Raw genomic sequence first — 18,821 nt, 5'->3', positions numbered from 1 at the left:
GAGGACTAAGGAGAGATGGAGATGTCATGAGAAAGTTGGGGCCAACCTGGGGACTGTGGAAAGGGAAAGAAAGGAGTGGCATAGAATAGAGAAGGGACTGCTTGTTTGGAGATAGATGGCTGTAGGGGAAGAGAGTGAGGCTTGGGTTTATGGTGCGTCACTGTCACACAGGGGATTGTCAAGAGTCCTGCAGGTGAGGTTATTGACATTAGTTGTATCAGTGCAAACACCCATTTGCCCAGGGGTCCTCTTGTCCCCTGTGCCTCAGGCAGCCTCTAGGCCCCAGCACCTTACCTTTAAAACCCTTTTCAGTTTAGGTCTGCTCAGCATCAGTGAAGTCAAATGAATAGAGACTAGAGCACAGACGATAGCTTCCCAGGCTCAGAACCAGGACCCCTTATTAAAAAGGACACCCCAGATGGAGATTAGTAGGGTCAGAAAATAAGAGGTGAAGAAAATGAGGAAGACGGCAAGGGACCTCAGGGCAGTAGAGTGAGCTTCCAGGCTGGAGGGTGGCTGGTGTGATGATCTTTCATCTGCCTCAGGTGTTGGAATAATAAGGCCATGAGCAAGCGGGTGGAAGCAGGAACAGGAGGAAAGGAATAATCAACACAACCACTGGCTGGCACATGGAAAAATCCCACAGGAATATCTTGTCTCTCAGTCATGGTGCTGTTTCTAGGGAAGTGCCTCATGGAGATCAGTTGAATCTTGCTGTAATGCCCAACAGCTGCAAAGACGATAGACACACAGGAAATCAGCAGAGAACCCAGCAACAGCCGAGGAGCCAACCTCACAATTCTCCACTTCAGCCAAGAAGATGGGGTGGCTGAAGGAGGAGACTTTGACACAGTAGAGGACAGCAAGCGTGCTGGTCAACCAGAATGAAAGAAGTTAGTAAATTCCCAGACGATCCTGAAGTAGCAGAATTCGTAATTAGGGAGGAAGTGGGAGCAAAGTTGTACAGCGTCGATGAGCACAGTTGGCAGAAGCAGCAGACGCCAGGCCAGGGAGGGTCATTTGCACGGGTGACAGCCTTTGGAACCTCACCCACTCTGTGCCCAGCACTACAGCAGTTAAGCTGCTCTGCACAGTTATTGTCAGGAACGTGAGCATATAGATGATCATGAAGAAGACAGAGGGTTGGATGGTTATCATCCTTCTATTCCAGAGAAACTTCCTGGGCACAGACTCAGAATCTCTGCAACAATTTCCAGGTAGGGACCAGATTCCTGGCCCCACTAACGTTTCACACAAGAAAATGTCTCCCTCTGGATGCAAATTTTTCTGGACTTATTGTTGACTTTCCCATTTTCCTGTCTGCAGGATTTGCTTATGCTTTGCTTGCTGGTTTGTTATCAGGCCTGGATGCAGGGGAATGTTGTTTAAATGTGGATTCTTGCTCCTGAGGTGATCTGATTATTCCCATAAAAAGCATCCCTATTTCATAACCATGCTGTTTATTTCTTCTTTATCTGCCTGAGGTGTCTTGAGCTTATTTCCCCATCTTTTTAATAGAATATCCTCAGTCTTTTAACCTAAAATTTGAACCACAGGATAGGTAAATCCTTCGCTGTCCATTCACATCCTGGGTAACATTTCTGCTCACTGAGTGCTGTAACAGTGTCAACTTCAGAAACCGTGTGTCCCCAGCGTCTACAGCAGCTGGGCGTGGATGCTACAATCAAAGTTTGAGTGCATAGAAAAAAACAATAAAGAAAGTCTTTGCTCTGAGATTCCACGTACCAAATTGCTGGAAACTGAGACTTTCAAGTATCCCCATCCAAGACAGGCCACTTTCTTTACTGCCCATTGAATTTCTCAACTCAAAGAAATCACTGCACGGTGCCCCCAGTACTCTCCCTACAATTGAGGTGTGGCCTCCTTGGCTATTGTTCTGCCAATTCCTGTGCCTTGAGCTCATGCTTTATATATGTTTGGGAAATGTTCTTGTTCCATTATCATTACCATTTTTTTCCCCCTTATATGGTGAGGCTCTGTTTGTCACTGCTCCCATTGCTCAAGATGAATTGAAAGAGGGCCCTCTTACCACTAGTAAAACCATTTTGAAACATAGGGTCTACTGAATAGAGAAGCATAGAAGCCTTGCTCTCTGTTTGTTTGTTTATGTATATTGTCTTCGAGCTTTCCCTCTCTAACCAGCCTGTGGAGACAAAGGTAGTCGCTGTTGATGGTAACTTCAATGTCCCTGGCCCTGCTGTAATCTGGTTCTATAAAATTGTAGCCCTCTGTAAAGTCCCCACTAGGTATTTCTGGAAGTGTCTCATGAGGGCTCACAAGCAAGTCTGACCCCAGTGGATGTGGAATGGGCTGATCCGTCAGGCACCTGCTGAGGATAGGCACTTGGCAGCTGCTTCCCTGTCCAGCTGTGTAGCCTGGCCTGGGCTGCACCATCCCCTGTCTGTGCTCTTGCTGCTCAAAGCTCCACCCCATAGGCCCTGAGGCTGAGCTGAGCAGCCAGATGTCTGTGGGGAAGCAGCCCAGTATTCACACTCTGAGCTGTTTGAGGAAACTTGGAAGCTTAACCCTTAGTCCTTTTATTCTTTGTAATCTCACTAGAGGCAAATTTGATGTGCATTTGCCCAAACAACTACAATAGCACCCTCTTGAAGCAAGCCCTTTTGCTATCTCGATTCTGGGACCACAGTTCCAAGTATCCAGTGTCGCTGGTGTGGAAGTGAATGCGTGGTGGTGTGTGGTACCTTGGAATATGAAGATGGTAATTGAAAGCCTCAGAGACAAAAAGATCCCTATAAGCAGGATACTTGTGATTTTGTAGACTTTCAATGCTGTTTTAGACAAGGGACAAACTACACATTACTTCTAAATATCTCAGTATTTAGGAATCCAGAGCTATATATGCAAACCAGAAAATGAATTCAGGAAATTAGTTCTGGAAAACTATACCAGATAGACACCAAATATTTAGTTAGTGTCTTCAAAATTGAGAGGATAATTCTGATAATTACTAGTTGATGAGGGAGACAAAGTGAAAGTCATAGAATCCTTGAAAGTAAAACAAGAAACCACTGAACTCATGGTGCAGAGGTAAACCACACTTAAAAATTACACGAGGAAACAGAATATTAGAAAACATCTGATCTGCATTCTCAAAAATGCAAGAATCAGGAAATTTTAAAAGGGTGATGGCACCTTTTAGTTTTCAATTAAAACGTGAATTGGTTGAGATGTATCCAGGTATAAGAAAGGGAGAAAGATAAGAAATGATGTGACTTGAAATATGCAATAATAGCATTAACATCTGCCTTTTGTCCTGGATACACTAGGCATGTTGCCTCCGGTATTCACTGCCTTACTCTGAGAGCCCTCAAGCCCTGGCTCTGCTGCACTCCACAGGGACACTCTCCATAGTGATAGTGACCAGTCAATCGAATAACCCAGATTCTCTTTGTGCAAGTTTGAATGTGAGACATATAAAGTGAGTCCCTAACTGGTTGGTTGATGTTCCCTGGGGTTAGGAGTTCAAAGGCAGGCTATTTTCCTGTGTGGGCATGTGAATCCTGCAGAGCAATCTCTGGGGTCCCTTGATTCAACAACTAGAACACAACAGCCCCTAGTAGGTACTTAGAAAATAGCTGTTGAATGAATGATGAGTACAAGGAGAGCAGACCATGTGTCCTACTATATCACAAGTGTAAGGGCCTTGAAAATCATAAAACTAGCCTCCTAGCATAATAGAGAAATGCACACACATGATTATACTCTTATGTCATTCAAATAATTGAAATTGACAAAGATGCTAAAATATAAGTGAGCCCAAATTGACAATTTTTTATGGAAAAACTTGTGGCTTGGGCATTTAATGTGAACAAATGCTTCAAAATTGAATGAGACAAATGGTGATTATAAGTTCCTATACATCATATGTGACATTGTGGAGAGTGGTTCCCATGATCTGCACTGCTGTGAATGTGCATTTATTAATCAGTGTTTGGACCAGTGGGGCTGGCAAATGGACCCCAAGTTAGTACAATTTGAACTCAACAATGTGACTTCAACAATTGTTAATATAACCTGGTAGTTTATTTACATCATTAATGTCCCCCTCCCAGAATATTGACATGCTAATGCCCCAAACCTGTGACTATGTTACCTATTCAGCAAAAGGGACTGTGCATTTGTGATTAAGGACCTTGAGTGGGGAGATTATCCTGGAAAACCTGGGTGGGCCCAATGTAATTACAAAGGTCTTTATAAGAGGAGGCAGGAGGGTGAGAGTCAGAGAAGGAGATGATACAATGGAACAGATCAGGGTCTTGAGCCAGGTAATCCACAGGAAGCTTCTTTTCAGTCTGTGCTTAGTCTAATTTTTTCAGGATATATTTGTTCTGTGGAGGAAGATGGCATTCATCCTTGAAGGTTGTGGGAAAAATGATTTCATCCTCACCTTAAAATGAAGAACACACTTTGTTTACCTGCCTTCCCCTTTATAATTCCCTTTCCTGAAAAATAGAACTTTTTTTCCCACAGGCTTGTCTTGGAGTTTTGCCTTTGACCCTTGTTAAAGCAATCCCAGATTTGACCAAAAAAATAGTGGAATCAGATGTTTCCCAATTAGCCAAACACATTTTCTTCTTCCTTGTGTTACTGGAATTCTGTAACAGTCAGAATGGATCTTTTTCATGTCGCAGTGGCTCCCAAAGGGTCAGCACTTGAAAAGAATATCTAATAGTAACTAATGTGGTCCAAGCACAGGATCCAAACTCATTCTCTCTCCTATTTTTAATTCTGCCATCAACCTGTGCAGCCTGAAGCAAGTTCATTTTTTTCCTGCTTTTTATCTCATTCTTTAAATAAGAATCATAGCATTAATTTGTTTAGTCTCCAATTTATTGAATGTACGCATTACTGAAACCCTGGGAGCATGTACCCAGTCAGTTGGCAAATTGCAAACTGTAGAAAATACAAGAACTATAATTTAATACTAAAATGATGCCATCCAAAGGCCTTAGGCAAAATTCTGGCCAAAAGGAGTTAAAGACTATCCCCACCTTCAACAGCAAAACAACTGTGATTCAGGTGACAGACAGAACTCTGTTTTCATCACTCTTCCCAGGCACTGGCCCTGCTGCCTTAGAACGTTTCAAACACTCAAGGTACAGAGCCTCTGGTGATCTGAGGTAACATGGAGGAGAATAACACTCCCCCTCTCCTGTTATATTCAATTAGAGGGGGGAAAAATAAATCCACAAACACACTCCAGAGCCTCATGATGTTTTCTTTACTTTGTGTCTCTCCCTAGGACATAGCACAAGTCCATGCGGTTGGGTGGGGTTGAGGCAATTGAATGATAAACACCACCCTCAGAGATACTCCTCTCTTGCAGTGTCTAAAGCTGTGATGCCTATGGATTATACAGCATCAGCATCTCCTGGAGAATAGTTAGAAATGCAAATTCTTGAGCCCTACCCACACCTACTGAATCAGAGATTCTGGGAGTGAGACCCAACAGTCTGAATTTTAACCAGGCTTCTAGGTGATTTTGATGCTTGATTCGGTTTGAAAATCATTGATTGAAACACGAAATATCTGGTTCCTTCTAGCCTGGGGAGAACTCAGGTCCTTGTATGTACAGGCTACCCTGTGGCCACTCCTCAGGAAGCTCCAGTTTAAATAGACTTATCAGTCTCCAATGGAAGGCCCAACTTTGGCCCAAGCTGAGACTTTCTCAACATATAAAAGAAGTGAGATCTTTGGTTTTGTTTTTAATAAATGATGTCCTACTATGAAAATTTCTTTGTTCTAGTTTTGGGGCAGAATAAAATTTTCAGATGTTGGAAAGAGGGATTTTGGAATAAATCTTTACTAAAAATATGTAGTGACGGGGAGTGAGAGGTTGGCTGTGGAAGAGCTGTGAGAAATCTTCACTTGGTTACCTTCTGTATGTTTCTCAACTACAAGGTCAGTAACTCATCAGCCAGTGCTGGGTGCACACAGTGGTGCCCACTCTGGGCACCATCCCTGGTGCCCAAGGGATGACTTGGATACCTCTGTACCACCAAAGCGTTTGCATAGGAAAAAAACAACAGGGAAAGTGCAAACAGCAGGATAGAAAGAGATGAAGATGAAGAAAAAAGGAGTAAGAATTGAAGAGAAAAAGGACAAACATTCTCAAACCTCCTGGTGTTTGTCCCATCTCAGAATTTGGAGTTGTTCATGGGCTCCCTAAATGCTCTTTGTAGAGGCAAGAAAGGCTCTGCAGGGACTATGTCCCTGGAGTTTGAAAACAATCATTTCTCAAGGATAAACCACGTGTGACTATCCTGCTAGTCTAGGTCCAGCCACCTTCCCCCAAACCTTCATACCCATAATTACATACATTTTTAAAAGATAAATAACAGCATGTTTTTGTATGGTGCAAATGATCTAGTAGAGGAGGGGAAACTGATGATGCAGGAGAGAGAGGAAACTAACTTCTGGGAGCGTTGTCTTTAGTAAGCAAGAGGTGGTAGGACTTAAGTAGAGGAGTTGGCCTTTGCTGCATGCAAGGATTTTTTTCTCCTAGTGGCAGGAGGAAAAGAAGCATACACCTGGTGATAACACGTAGAAGTTCCTTTCTTACGCGTGTTTCTCAGTGAGGTGGGAAACAAGGTTCCGTGAGTTGAGAGTGAGGAAGCGATGGGAATATTGGAATTTAAAGACAGAGGCGAGTTTGCGCAGTAGATATTTAGGAGACAAAGACGTCGTGGGGTTGTGCTTCGCAGAACTCTAGAGGGCAGTATTTGCATAGACTAGTCAGCAAGGAGCTGTGGCGGCTGTGGCCATGAAAATGTGCTGCTCCGATTGCCTGCTGCTGGGAATGTAATTGGTGAGCCAAGCTTCTGGATCCACAATCACATTTGCAATAAGAGCCATGCTTCCCATGGGCTGGGCTCACCTGGTGACTGAGCATGGCAGAGGGAGAAGGAGGAATAATGCTGATTAATTCCCGTGAGATGGGGGACTCATCAACTGTGACTTTGACTCAAGGACAGTCTTCATTCAGGCCAGGACTTTCTTAAAACTGCACTGCAGCTCAGGAATCTTCCTACCTGACCCTCTTGCTTCCCTCCACCCCTTCATAGAGGTCAAGTCTCATCTCAGCCTGAATTCTATCTTTGTCTTCTCCAGCTTCATCCTCCTTTTTTTTTTTCACAGACATTTCTCCAATAAATCTCTTGCATATCTAATACTATTTTGGTATCTGCTTTTTGGAAGTCTGAACGAACATATGATAACCAGGAGTGGTCTGAGAAACAGGTGATCAGATGGGGTTTGGACTGACAAACTCATATCCCAGCAGGCAAAGAGGACCTCAGTAGGAGGGTTATTTAGGGCACAGATTGTCCCTGGCACAGTATGGTAGCCTGTTTGCTAAAGATTTCACTAGTGGTGAAATAGTCAGAGAAAGACAAATATGGTATAACATGTGAAATCTAAAAAAGACAAATTCATAGAAACAAGGATAAAATGGTGGTTGCCAGGGATTGAGGGGTGAGGAAAATGGGGTTATGTTGGTCAAAGGAGATAAAATCCCAGCTATAAATGGATAAGTTCTGGGGATCTAACATACTTGAAAGTTGTTAAGACAGTAGATCTTAAATGTTGTCACCACAGAAAGAATGGTGATTATGTGAGGGGATGGAGGTGTTGACTAACCTTATTATGGTAATCATTTTGCAATATATACATGTATCAAATTATCATGTTGTATACCTTAAACTTAAGTATATGTTTATAATATCTCAATAAGGCTGGAAAAAAATAACAGACTAGACTCTGCAGATGAAAAGATCAGTGAACTTGAAGAAATAACAATAGAATGTATATGAAACCAAACTCAGAAAAAAAGCTAAGCCAGAGAGAGGGAGAGGACGAGAGAGAGAGAGAGAGAGAGAGAGAGAGAGAGAGAACACTGCTGTAGAACAGCTTCAAGTAGCCTAATATACATGCAACTGGAGTCCCTGAAGGAGATGGGATGGGGGAGAAGGGAAGGAACAGAGAAACATTTGAAGATATGTTTAAAAAAAATAAGGTAGTCTCTGTAGAAAAATAGAAAAATGAAGCATAATACCTCCAAACAATGAAATATTATTCACTGCTAAAAATAAATGAGCTATAAAGTCATGAAATAAATCAAGGAACCTTCAATGAATATTACTAAGTGAAAGAAGTAAATTTGAAAAACCTACATAGTCTATAATTCCAATTGTATGACATTCTGAAAAAGGCAGAATTATGGAAGATCAGTGGTTATCAGGAGTTGGGGGAGTATGGAGGACTTTTAGGGCAATGAAACTATTCCGTATGATACTGTAATGGTAGATACATGACATTGTACATTTGGCAAAACCCACGGAGTATACATCGCCAAAAGTCAACCTTGATGTAACCTATGGACTTTGGGTGGTGGCAATAATGTGTCAATGTAGAGTTACCAATTGTAACAAATGTATTGCTCTGGAGCAGGATGTTGATGGGGGAGAAGCTGTGTGGGGGAATGGGGGGTGACAGGAGGTATGTGGGAACTCTGTGCTTTCTGTTCAATTTTGCTGTGAAACCTAAAACTCCTCTAAAAAAAATAAAATCTATTTAAAAAAAGAATGGTTGGAAAAATTTCCAAATTCATGAAAATTATAAACTTATGGATCCAAGAATCTCGATAAACTCCAAACACAAGAAGCATGAAGAAAAGTATGCCAAAGCATATAATAAGAAAATTACTTGAAACGAACGCTAATGAGAAAATCTTATAAGTAGCCAGAGAACAAAGATTCATTAGATACCGAAGAAAAATAAGTATGGTAGAAGACTTCTTGTAGGAAACAATGAAAGCCAGAAGGTAGTGGGGCAAAATTTTCGTACACTGAAAGAAAAATTTTAAACTTTCAACCTTAAATTCTATAACCACAAAAATATCTTTCAGGAATTCAGGTCAGATAAATACTTCTTTAGGCATATGAAAGCTGAAAGATCTCATCTTTAGCTGACTGACCAGATCCAGGGCTGGCAATAACATGGAGAAATTGGAGCTCGTCTGGAGCTGGTGGAAATGTGAAATGCTGGGACACTTGGAAAACAGTTTGGCGGTTTCTTTAAAAGTTAAACATACACCTACCATATGATATGGCTATTCCATTCCTAGGTATTTACTTACCCAAAAGAAAGAAAACATAGGTTTGCACAACAACAAAACCCCAACGTTTTGGGTAACCCTAAGTATCTGAAATTTTTTCTTATTTTTGTTATCGTAGTATTTTTGCTCATTTTAGACCTTCATAATTGAAAGTTTAAACAATGGAAAGTTAAAAGCTCTAACATGCAACTTATCTAGAGAATACTCATTTGTTGAAATGAGTATTTCAATGAGTATTACTCTTTTATGAAATGAGATTTACTTACAACAGATGAACTTTCTTTTTTTGTTTTTGTTTTTGTTTGGGGGCATGTAATTCCTTGGTCTTGTTTTAACCATGTGGGGAATGAGCTTAAAAGATAGAAGGCTTTTATGTTTTTCCTGGGATCCTCTAGATATTTAAAAATTCTTTTCACTGTTAAGAAATCATGCTTAAGAGGCCACATAAGCTTTTTAACTTGCTCACCTCAAGAAAAAGTATTTTGTTTGTCTCTTCCCTCCCCTTCCTGGGACCTTCTCATTTGATGGATTTAGGAATTTATTTTGTGTTTATATTGTGTATATTTTACACAGTATTTCTATACAATACAATTTCTGTATATTATGATGTTTTGACATCTTGAAAAACTTTTCTGGCTGGGGAGAGACTGGCCCTACCAGAGCTAGCCAATTCTTACAGTTAGCAAAGGGCCCAAGCCAGGAGCATGCTAGTGATATGCAAACTAGCCTTTCAACCTCTATCTGGTTAGTAAAAGAAAGACTTATAAAATGTCTAATAAAATTTTGAGGGCAAAATTTCCCAACTGTAATTTGCAATCTTTGGTTTGCTTGTAAATCCTATAATATTTCTATTAACAAAGAGAAAATGAAGCAAGTAGAACATAAGTCCGTGGAGACTGTATCCAATAAATAACGTATTCTGACGATTAGTCTGTTGCTTACATTTTCACTTATTTGTGTTCTCTCTCATTTTCACATATATGTATATTTTCAACTTAATCTCTTAGATCTTCCTTTAATCTCCTCCCAGAGAAAGATAGTGGGCACAGAGAGACTCACATGAATTCAAATATTATCATGTATATGTAAGATAGTCACATTATGTGAAAACATACAGCATGCCAGTTTCAGTATCCCTTCCCAGTTTTTCACGATGTAATTTATTATTTTGGATATGATGCATCAGCTTATTTCTTTCCTTTGAATCTATGTAAACACGAGAAAGTGCCTTTCTGGACATATGAGGAATAAAAAATGTGTGACTTAGGTCAACTAGCTGGTCATTTAATAATTTATTTAAAAAACCCTTTATTCTCATGGTAGCATACACAGGGTTTCTGAGGAATCAAAATCCTGATCAGAGTCTTTGGGCTTTTGCTTGACCCAACTATTCTCCCTTATAACACTCTGCAATTGGAGTAAAGGTGAGAAAAAAGGAAACAGAATAGAGAGAGAGTGAACATGAAGGCTGAGATTTTTATTTTTGATAGGATATTTAAAACTTTATTTAGCCTAGGAAAATAGAAAACTGGAAAAACAATAAAGATATTTATGGTGGTAATATAGTATTCGAGATAAAGAAAAGTAGATAACACGTTTTACACAGCAACAGACGTTTTGAGAATCATTTAACTTTGCTTCATTAAGTACGAGAATTTAGTTGATCCAATAAAAAAAGTTATCCATAATGATTGGATTTTTCTTGGGAATCAATAAACAAATTAGAAGTGAGCCCCTGCTACAGATGGGACACGCTTGGATGGAGGATGATGGTGAACAGGCCCAGCATGGTACAGAGTCTTACTCCTGAGGTTGAGGCAGGAGAAAAAAAAAAGATCATAAGAAACCCTGAGTCCTACTCAAAGACCTGTGCATCATCCTTGTTTCAATAAAAATGTAAGCGCCAATTCCAAGTTTTGGTTATTACCCATCCACTGTTGCTATGAAAATTTTGCTGGACCTCACCATTAATCAAACCCCATGGCAAGAGGAGCAATTAGCCTTATAGCCCTTGCTCCCCCACCCCCCATCTCCCAGCCTGAGGGAGGACACCCTGGGTGAGAGAGGAACCTCTCACAGGTGACAGGTATGGGGAGATAAGGGCTGGTGCCTCTACCTCCTACTTCGTTCTTTGGAACAAAATGAATTGGCCTTTGCTTCAAGAGTCTGGGTTTGATGAATATTCAGTTTAACTGGACTGCGATAAACGATCCTCAGCCCCCTTCTCATTCCTCTAGCTAATCCAGCCATCTGGAAGAATAAGTGGCATTTCTTATGTTCCAGTTTATCATCTTTGAACCTCTTAGATCCATCAGCCATAGAGAAGCAATGAGCCTGCTCCTCCTACAGTCACCTCCATGGCTCCAAATGACAATGCCAGCTTTTCAGTTGCTCATGACGAAAATATTGGAGTCGCTGCTGACTCCTTTCTTTCGTATCCCAAATTCCATCCATTAACAAATACAGGTATTCAAAACCTATCACTTCTTATTACCTCTGCTACTAATATCCTGGAGTGAGCTGCCATCGTTCCTGACCTCGAGAATATTGCAATAGCCTTTCTACCATCTGTCTGACTCCACTGTCGCCATCCACTATTTATTCTCAACACAGTGTCCAGAGATACACTACCAAATGTAAAATAGATAGCTAGTGGGAAGCAGCCACATAGCACAGGGAGATCAGCTAGGTGGTTTGTGACCACCTAGAAGGGTGGGATAGGGAAGGTGGGAGGGAGGGAGACGCAAGAGGGAAGAGATATGGGAACATATGTATATGTATAACTGATTCACTCTGTTATAAAGCAGAAACTAACACACCATTGTAAAGCAATGATACTCCAATAAAGATGTTAAAACAAAATAAAAATGTAAGCCCTACCATGTTACTCCTCTGCATGAAATCCTCCAATAGCTTCTCATATTATAATGGTCTACCAGACCCTATAAGATCTTCCTTTCTCCAACCCCATCATTTCTCTGACTATGCAGGCTCCAACTGCAGAGTCTCTTGGGGTCTTTTCATTATTATTCCCAGTCTCACTTAACTTCTTCTCCCAGATATCTACTTTATTGTCTCAACCCCTTCTGGTCTTTGCTCAAATACACCTTCACAAGGAGACTTCCGTTTATCCTTTATTTAAGATTGCATTTTCTCCTTCCCTAGCCCTATGTCACTGGTCTTATCCTCTCCTCCTCTCTTTTTTCTCATGGCATTTCTTCCCAACTGATATACCATGTACTAAATTATTTGTTTAGAGCTTGCTCTCTGCACCAGAATGTAAGCATCACGATTGCAAAAACTTTGTTTTGAGCACTGCTGTATCCCCAGTGCCCACAACAGTGGCAGGACCAAAATAAGCCCAGTGAATATTTTCTTGAAAGATTTTTTGGATTTTGCTAATGCTACTCTTAAGTTTCTAAAGCTATTCCTAACTTCTTGAGAATATTTTGCTCATTATAACAAAGAGGACCAGATGAAGGAATGTGGATTGCAAGTACATCTCATGTTGTGGAAATAATTCAACACGAATGCTGTATTGGTATTGAAACCATAGGGGTCTCTTCATGGAGAAATCTAGCATCTGCATTTACACAGCTAAGAGTGGCCACTGGTGGCAGTTTGGCCTTGTGTCTGGAGAATGTGCTGTTTCATTAATTACTTCATGGAGCAGTAGTCCAAGATTTCATTTCACCAAAGGGGTGAATTTGTAAACAGTATCAGAAGTCAAATGAAGAGGTGGTGAGGAAAATAAAAGGAGTACTTGAGAAAAATGTCAGTTGGGTACAATAACTGTGATTATGAAATATGATAATAAACAATATGCTGTTGCTTTGAATATCCTCAAAGATTAGATATGTACAGGATGTTCTTTTCCTTTTCTGTTGTCATGTGCTAAAATAGCACGTTTTTAAAAATTACCTTGGAATGCAATGACCTGACTAGAGAATGTTTATCTGAGGAAGAGTCTACTTATCTCTCACCTCCCCAACATACCTCAGTCTTTTCCTCCAGATACCCTGCCCCAGTTGGGGTTGGGTTTCAGTACCCTTTATTTTTATCCATTTCACTTGCTCCTTTTTCCCTGGTGACTTCTTCATCAGCCCTTCAGTATTGCTCTTGCCACCATCCTGGCTTGCCCATCTGTAGTAATGTTCTTTGATGATTTTTCTGTGCCTAAGCTCCCGTGTCTAGGTCTTGGGTCACTTCATAGCTCAACAGCAACATTTTCCCTCCGTCCTATGTAATTTCCCCTCCTACTCTCGATTCCTCAACTAACAATAGCGCTTAACCAAGTCTTTGTAAAGGAGATTTTTCATTGATCCTATGTCTCTGTCCTTCAGGGAAATGGATTTTTCTCTCCTTGCTGGGACTCTGCTCCTCACATTACCCCTTCATCTCATCCTGTCCCACTTCCTTGGGAGTTATTTTCACATTTTGTCCTCTCTCTTACCAATATTATCTTTCTGTCTCCTCAGGCTTTTTATACCCTCAAACATTCTCAATATTCCCAGGTGACAAAATCAAAACAAAGACTAAACAATCAGAATCAAAATTGTGCAAAATCCTGCTAATCCTCATATCCTTTTTTCAACCCCTAACGTTTTAAAGCAAAACTCCAGGGTGTAGTCTTGCCCAATTTCTGTTTCCTATTTCTGTTCACACTTTATGATCTATTTCTTTCTGCACCATTTGCCTGAAACCACTAAACCACTCCATTACTTTCTATTATTCTGCCCCTAATTATTTAGTGTCACCTTCTTTCTGCAAGGGACTGTATTAGGCAGTATGGAGGCTGGATCAGACAGCGAGCACACTAACCCCAGGTTGCTTCTACGCAGAAAGTTTAGGTTATTTACTGAGTGTTGGTTAGAAAATGAGCAGGAAAAGGTGATTGGATGTAAAAAGCAGAAGGTAAGGGAAATTGTAAATAGAAGTGGCACAAGAGACAAATGATAACTAACAGTAAGTGAAGAATGCCCTAGTGTAATGAGAACAGAATTCCCTGGTCAGATTGACTGGGTTAAAGTCTTGGCTTCCCCACTTAATAGTTCTGTGACTTTGGCCAAATTACATACCTCCTTAAATTTGTTTTCTGTAAACTGGGAAGGCAGTTATAGCCACATCAAAAGGTTGGCTTGAGGGTTTAAAAAAAGTCCATGTAATGAATTTAGTTCATTGCCTAGTACTTATTAAATGCTCAGTAAATATCAATTTTCTTTACTCTCAGTGGTCTACTAAAGATACCATGACACTGTGAGAGATGAGAAGGGGAAAAATTTTTTTAATTTAATTTTTCAAATATTCTTTTGTTTTAAGGAATTTGAAATAGTTTTTGTGTGTGTGGTGCTACAGAGCTTATTTTAATATGATTAATGTCAGTAGTGCCTACTGTCCAGTGTATTCTTTATGTTTTTAATGATGTATTATTTGGAATTTGTGGTAAAGACTGCTAGTCGCTCTCAATATCAATTTCCCTCTTCCTCCGTAGTAACAGAATCTTGATTTTTAGCTGGTTACCTGGTAGTCCAGGGGTCCCCAACCCCTGGGCTGCAGACCAGTAGCAGTCCTCAGCCTGTTAGGAACCAGGCCTCATGGCAGGAGGTGAGTGGTGGGCGAGCAAGCCAAGCTTCATCTGCCTCTCCCCATGGCTCCTCATCGCTCGCATTACCGCCTGAATCATCCCCCGCCTCACCCCCATCCGTGGAAAAATTGTCTTCTACCAAACTGGTCCCTGGTGCCCAAAAGGTTGGGGACCACTGTTTCTATTTAAAACACTACATTTCCCAGACTCCTTTGCAACTACATGTAACCAGGTAACTAAGTTCTGGCCATAGCGTTGTAACCCCACACGATGTCTGGAGTATCAAGGAGTCCTCCCCTTTCTCCATCTTGTTGCTTGGAATGTGGATATGAGAGCTGGAGCTCTAGCAACCACACTGGATCATAAATCAGCCCACTAAGGCTTCTGAGGCAGCAAGGTAAAAGAAGCCTAAGTCTCTGAGGGCCGTGGAGCTGCTGTCATTTCCAGGGACTGCCTACTTTTAGAATCCTTTTGTGAGCAACATAAACTTCTATTTTCCTTAAGATGATATTACTTTTCTTCTTATTTTTGTTATGACTGCTATATGCAACTGTGCCTAATTCTGACACAGACTGCTTTTCAGTTACCTTCCTTTGATAATCTACTTCAATTTTCTCTATTTTACTTATATTTCTGATCTAAGATTTTCTAAAACATACTCAAGAAAGATGGCAGGCATTCCAAATGAGTTGAATTATCAATACATTTTTATTTTAAAATATTTTCTATTAGTGTTGTAATATTCTAATTTGGTAGCACGATCTCATTGTTTTCTGTTTTACATTAATCCATTCATTACCCTGGTAAGAAACAAACAAAAACAAATAGTTTTGCTAAGTGAGAAAGTAGAACAATGGGTGGTTAATCATCCATTGGAGAGAATAGGGAAGGAATAACATCGGTAAAAGAGATTTTAAAAAATGTTGCTTTCTTCAGAGAGTAACTTGAAAAGGGGCCAGTTATTTTAGTGTGGATTTTGTCATGAGAGGTGAGAAATATTGAAAAAGGGTTGTTTGTGTTCAGGTGGTTCAATCACAATGTGGGAAGACTGCCTCCTTTAAAAGCAATTGTAGTGTATAAGTAAGAGGCCAACACAGAGAGAACACAGCAATCAAGATTTAATAAGCACGGGTCACAAAGGCAATGTAAGTCATTGCAGCTGAATTCGGAAGATGAACAACACAGACCTGTAACCATGGAAACACAATGGGCCAAGGATAATTCTAAACCTCTGATCAGTTTTTGTTTAGTATTAAATGCCACTTGGAAAAGAAGGAAAATGAAGTGCTGAGGATACCCAGACGTACACTTCATAAAGTTTTTAAAGCCAAATAAGCAGAGAGATATTGAATGTTTGCTGTGACTAAAGGCAGGTTCATATGCCAATACTTGTCTAATCAGACACAGGAATGGGTCTTCACAGAGGAAGTGCCAGGACTAGCACAGTTTTCATTCTTCTGTTGGTATAAAAGGTAGAAAATCAAAGTTACTAAAGGCACATGACCAGATATATGAAGTGACTGATAGAAATAAAACAATGTGAACATTTATAGACCATTTCGTCTCTAACACTCTTACACTGAAAGAAGGAGCATAATGTTCCTGAATTTCAGGTTAATCCATTTCATTCAATTAATGACCATTTATTGGTATCTTTTATGTACACAGGACTGCAGTTAGCAACTGCAGCCTGCCTGAGACTCAGCTCTGATGGGGAAATAGTGCAGTCAGGACATGTGAAGATGGCCTTTGGAAAGTAACATGCTTCTCATTGAAGTCTTGGAATACAAGCTCAACACTCCATAAGGAAAATCTCCCAGACCCTCATCACAGTATATTTATTCTTATTTTATACAGTATTGGGTTAAATTTGAATCTCTGGTTACCAAGCACCTAGCAGATTAGAAGCAAAATCTAAGAAGGAACAAAGGCCCTACAGTGGTCACATTGTCACTGGCGGGGATGCCAAGTATGACTCCTGAGTACATGAGTGACGGATAACAACAAGAGATTGAAAAACAGTTTTTAAAGGGATGATTAAAACCTTGAGAGTAATAATTTGCAGTGCCTAGCTTTGAATTTGATGACCCTACTTAACTCATCAGGCATCAAAGTATATTATATTACATATTATATAATAGAGAATAACAATTGTTGATAACTAACATTTATTGAGTTCTTACTAAGTGCTGGGTACTGGGTAGGCATTTTGAATACATTTATTATCTCATTTAATCCTTGTAACAACCATGTGCTATAGATATTACTATCACCCTTATTTTACAGATGAGGAAGGTCTCAGACATTTTACTGCAATGTGTCAGTAAGCTTTGAGGGGCTGAAATGTGATTCAAACTCTGGTCTCTAGGATTGTAAGGCCCATGTTTTAAAAATATCTTTACGTCACCTTTCACTATCCTATGCTGCATCTCAAAAGAGAAATACTATTTTGAACCCATTTGCTTTTTACCTAGAAGTGAGCTAATCAAGCTATAGTGGCAATAGCTGTATTCATTGAAAGTTTAGCATATGCCAAGCACTGAACTATAGTCATTATTTCATTTACCAGCACAGCTCTAGCAGGAGAACACTCTTAGTATTCCTGTTCAACTGCCAAACAAACTAAGTTTTAGAGAAATGTCACTTGTTCACAGTCACACGACTTTTAATTAGCGGAGTAGAGTTAGCGGGATCTAGATTAGTGGGATCTAGAACCAGATATTCCTATTTCCAGAGTGGGGGGAGGTCTCTGGCAGGCTGGAGAAAAGTGGGTTCTCTCCACCTGAAGTCAGACTTCCACCTTAGTTTCTCCTAGACTTTTCCAACTCCCTCTCTGTTTTTTCACATAGGCACTTATTTCTCATATTACATTTAATATAAGAATTTACATTTAATTGTACATTTAATCCCACCTTGATATCTACTTCTCAGAGAACCTAGACTAACATAGTTACTTGGTGTTTGCTTAAGAATTTGAGACAGGCAGAGGGTGGAATGGTATCCTAAACTGCCTTAGTAGGTACTGAAAAGTGTAAGTTGACAAATCCCTTTAATGGAATTCCATTCCCTGGTATTCAAAAGCTTCCATCTCATTGTTTATTTTAAAAAATCAGTGATGGCTGAGTCATATTCCATTGTATAGATGTGCCACATCTATACAATGGAATATGACTCAGCCATAGTTGGTATAGAGTCTGTCATATAGAGTGAAGTAAGTCAGAAAGAGAAAAACAAATACCATATACTAACACATACATATGGAATCTAAAAACAAAAACAAAAACATGGTTCTGAAGAACCTAGGGACAGGACAGAAATAAAGATGCAGACATAGAGAATGGACTTGAGGACACGGGGAGGGGGAAGAGTAAGCTGGGACGAAGTGACACAGTGGCATGGACATATATACACTACCAAACGTAGGGTGGATAGCTAGTGGGGAGCAGCCACATAGCACAGGGAGATCAGCTCGGTGCTTTGTGACCACCTAGAGGGGTGGGATAGGGAGGGTGGGAGGGAGATGCAAGAGGGAGAGGATATGGGGATATATGTATCCGTATAACTGATTCACTTTGTTAAAGCAGAATTAACACACCATTGTACAGCAATTATCCTCCAATAAATATGTTAAAAAAATACACACATTCCATACTTGTCTGGGAGTATAAATCCTTAAATTCTGTAAGGCATTTTAGTAATATTCACCAAAGAGCTTCAGAATAGCTATATCCGCTTGGCCCCCCCAAAAGGATTGTATCATATGTGTGTACAATATATATCATGTATCGTGTGTATCATGTGTGTATACATGACATTGCATACACACATGATATTTATCAGAAAGGAATTTAATTACATAAATGAAAGACATGCATCCTAGGGGAATTAAACATATTTTGATATATCCATAATAATATACCAACAGTATCTTTAGTAAAATCATTTTTGAAGGATTCTCAAAAATATTGAAAAGCCCTTAACTTATTTTCATAAGTGAAAGTTACACTCTATTATATACCGTATGACCCTAAAATTTCAAATTTACATATTATAATATTTACTTACAGGCATATATAAAGG

General features: G+C 40.0%; 1 protein-coding gene across 1 annotated transcript; it reads right to left on the bottom strand.

The window, feature by feature from the left end:
* Window positions 1-264: 264 nt before the first annotated feature.
* On the bottom strand, window positions 265-1,158 carry TAS2R16 (taste 2 receptor member 16). Its single transcript, XM_059073963.1, is given in 6 exon segments — window positions 265-512; window positions 515-816; window positions 818-893; window positions 896-958; window positions 961-1,005; window positions 1,008-1,158. Coding segments are annotated over 6 exon segments (885 nt in total).
* Between the last annotated feature and the right edge of the window lie 17,663 nt (window positions 1,159-18,821).

Source organism: Kogia breviceps, chromosome 9 (assembly GCF_026419965.1).
Source record: "Kogia breviceps isolate mKogBre1 chromosome 9, mKogBre1 haplotype 1, whole genome shotgun sequence".
NCBI lineage: Eukaryota > Metazoa > Chordata > Mammalia > Artiodactyla > Physeteridae > Kogia > Kogia breviceps.
The sequence above is the reverse complement of the archived record's forward strand: the minus strand, read 5'-3'. Positions and strand labels throughout refer to the sequence as shown.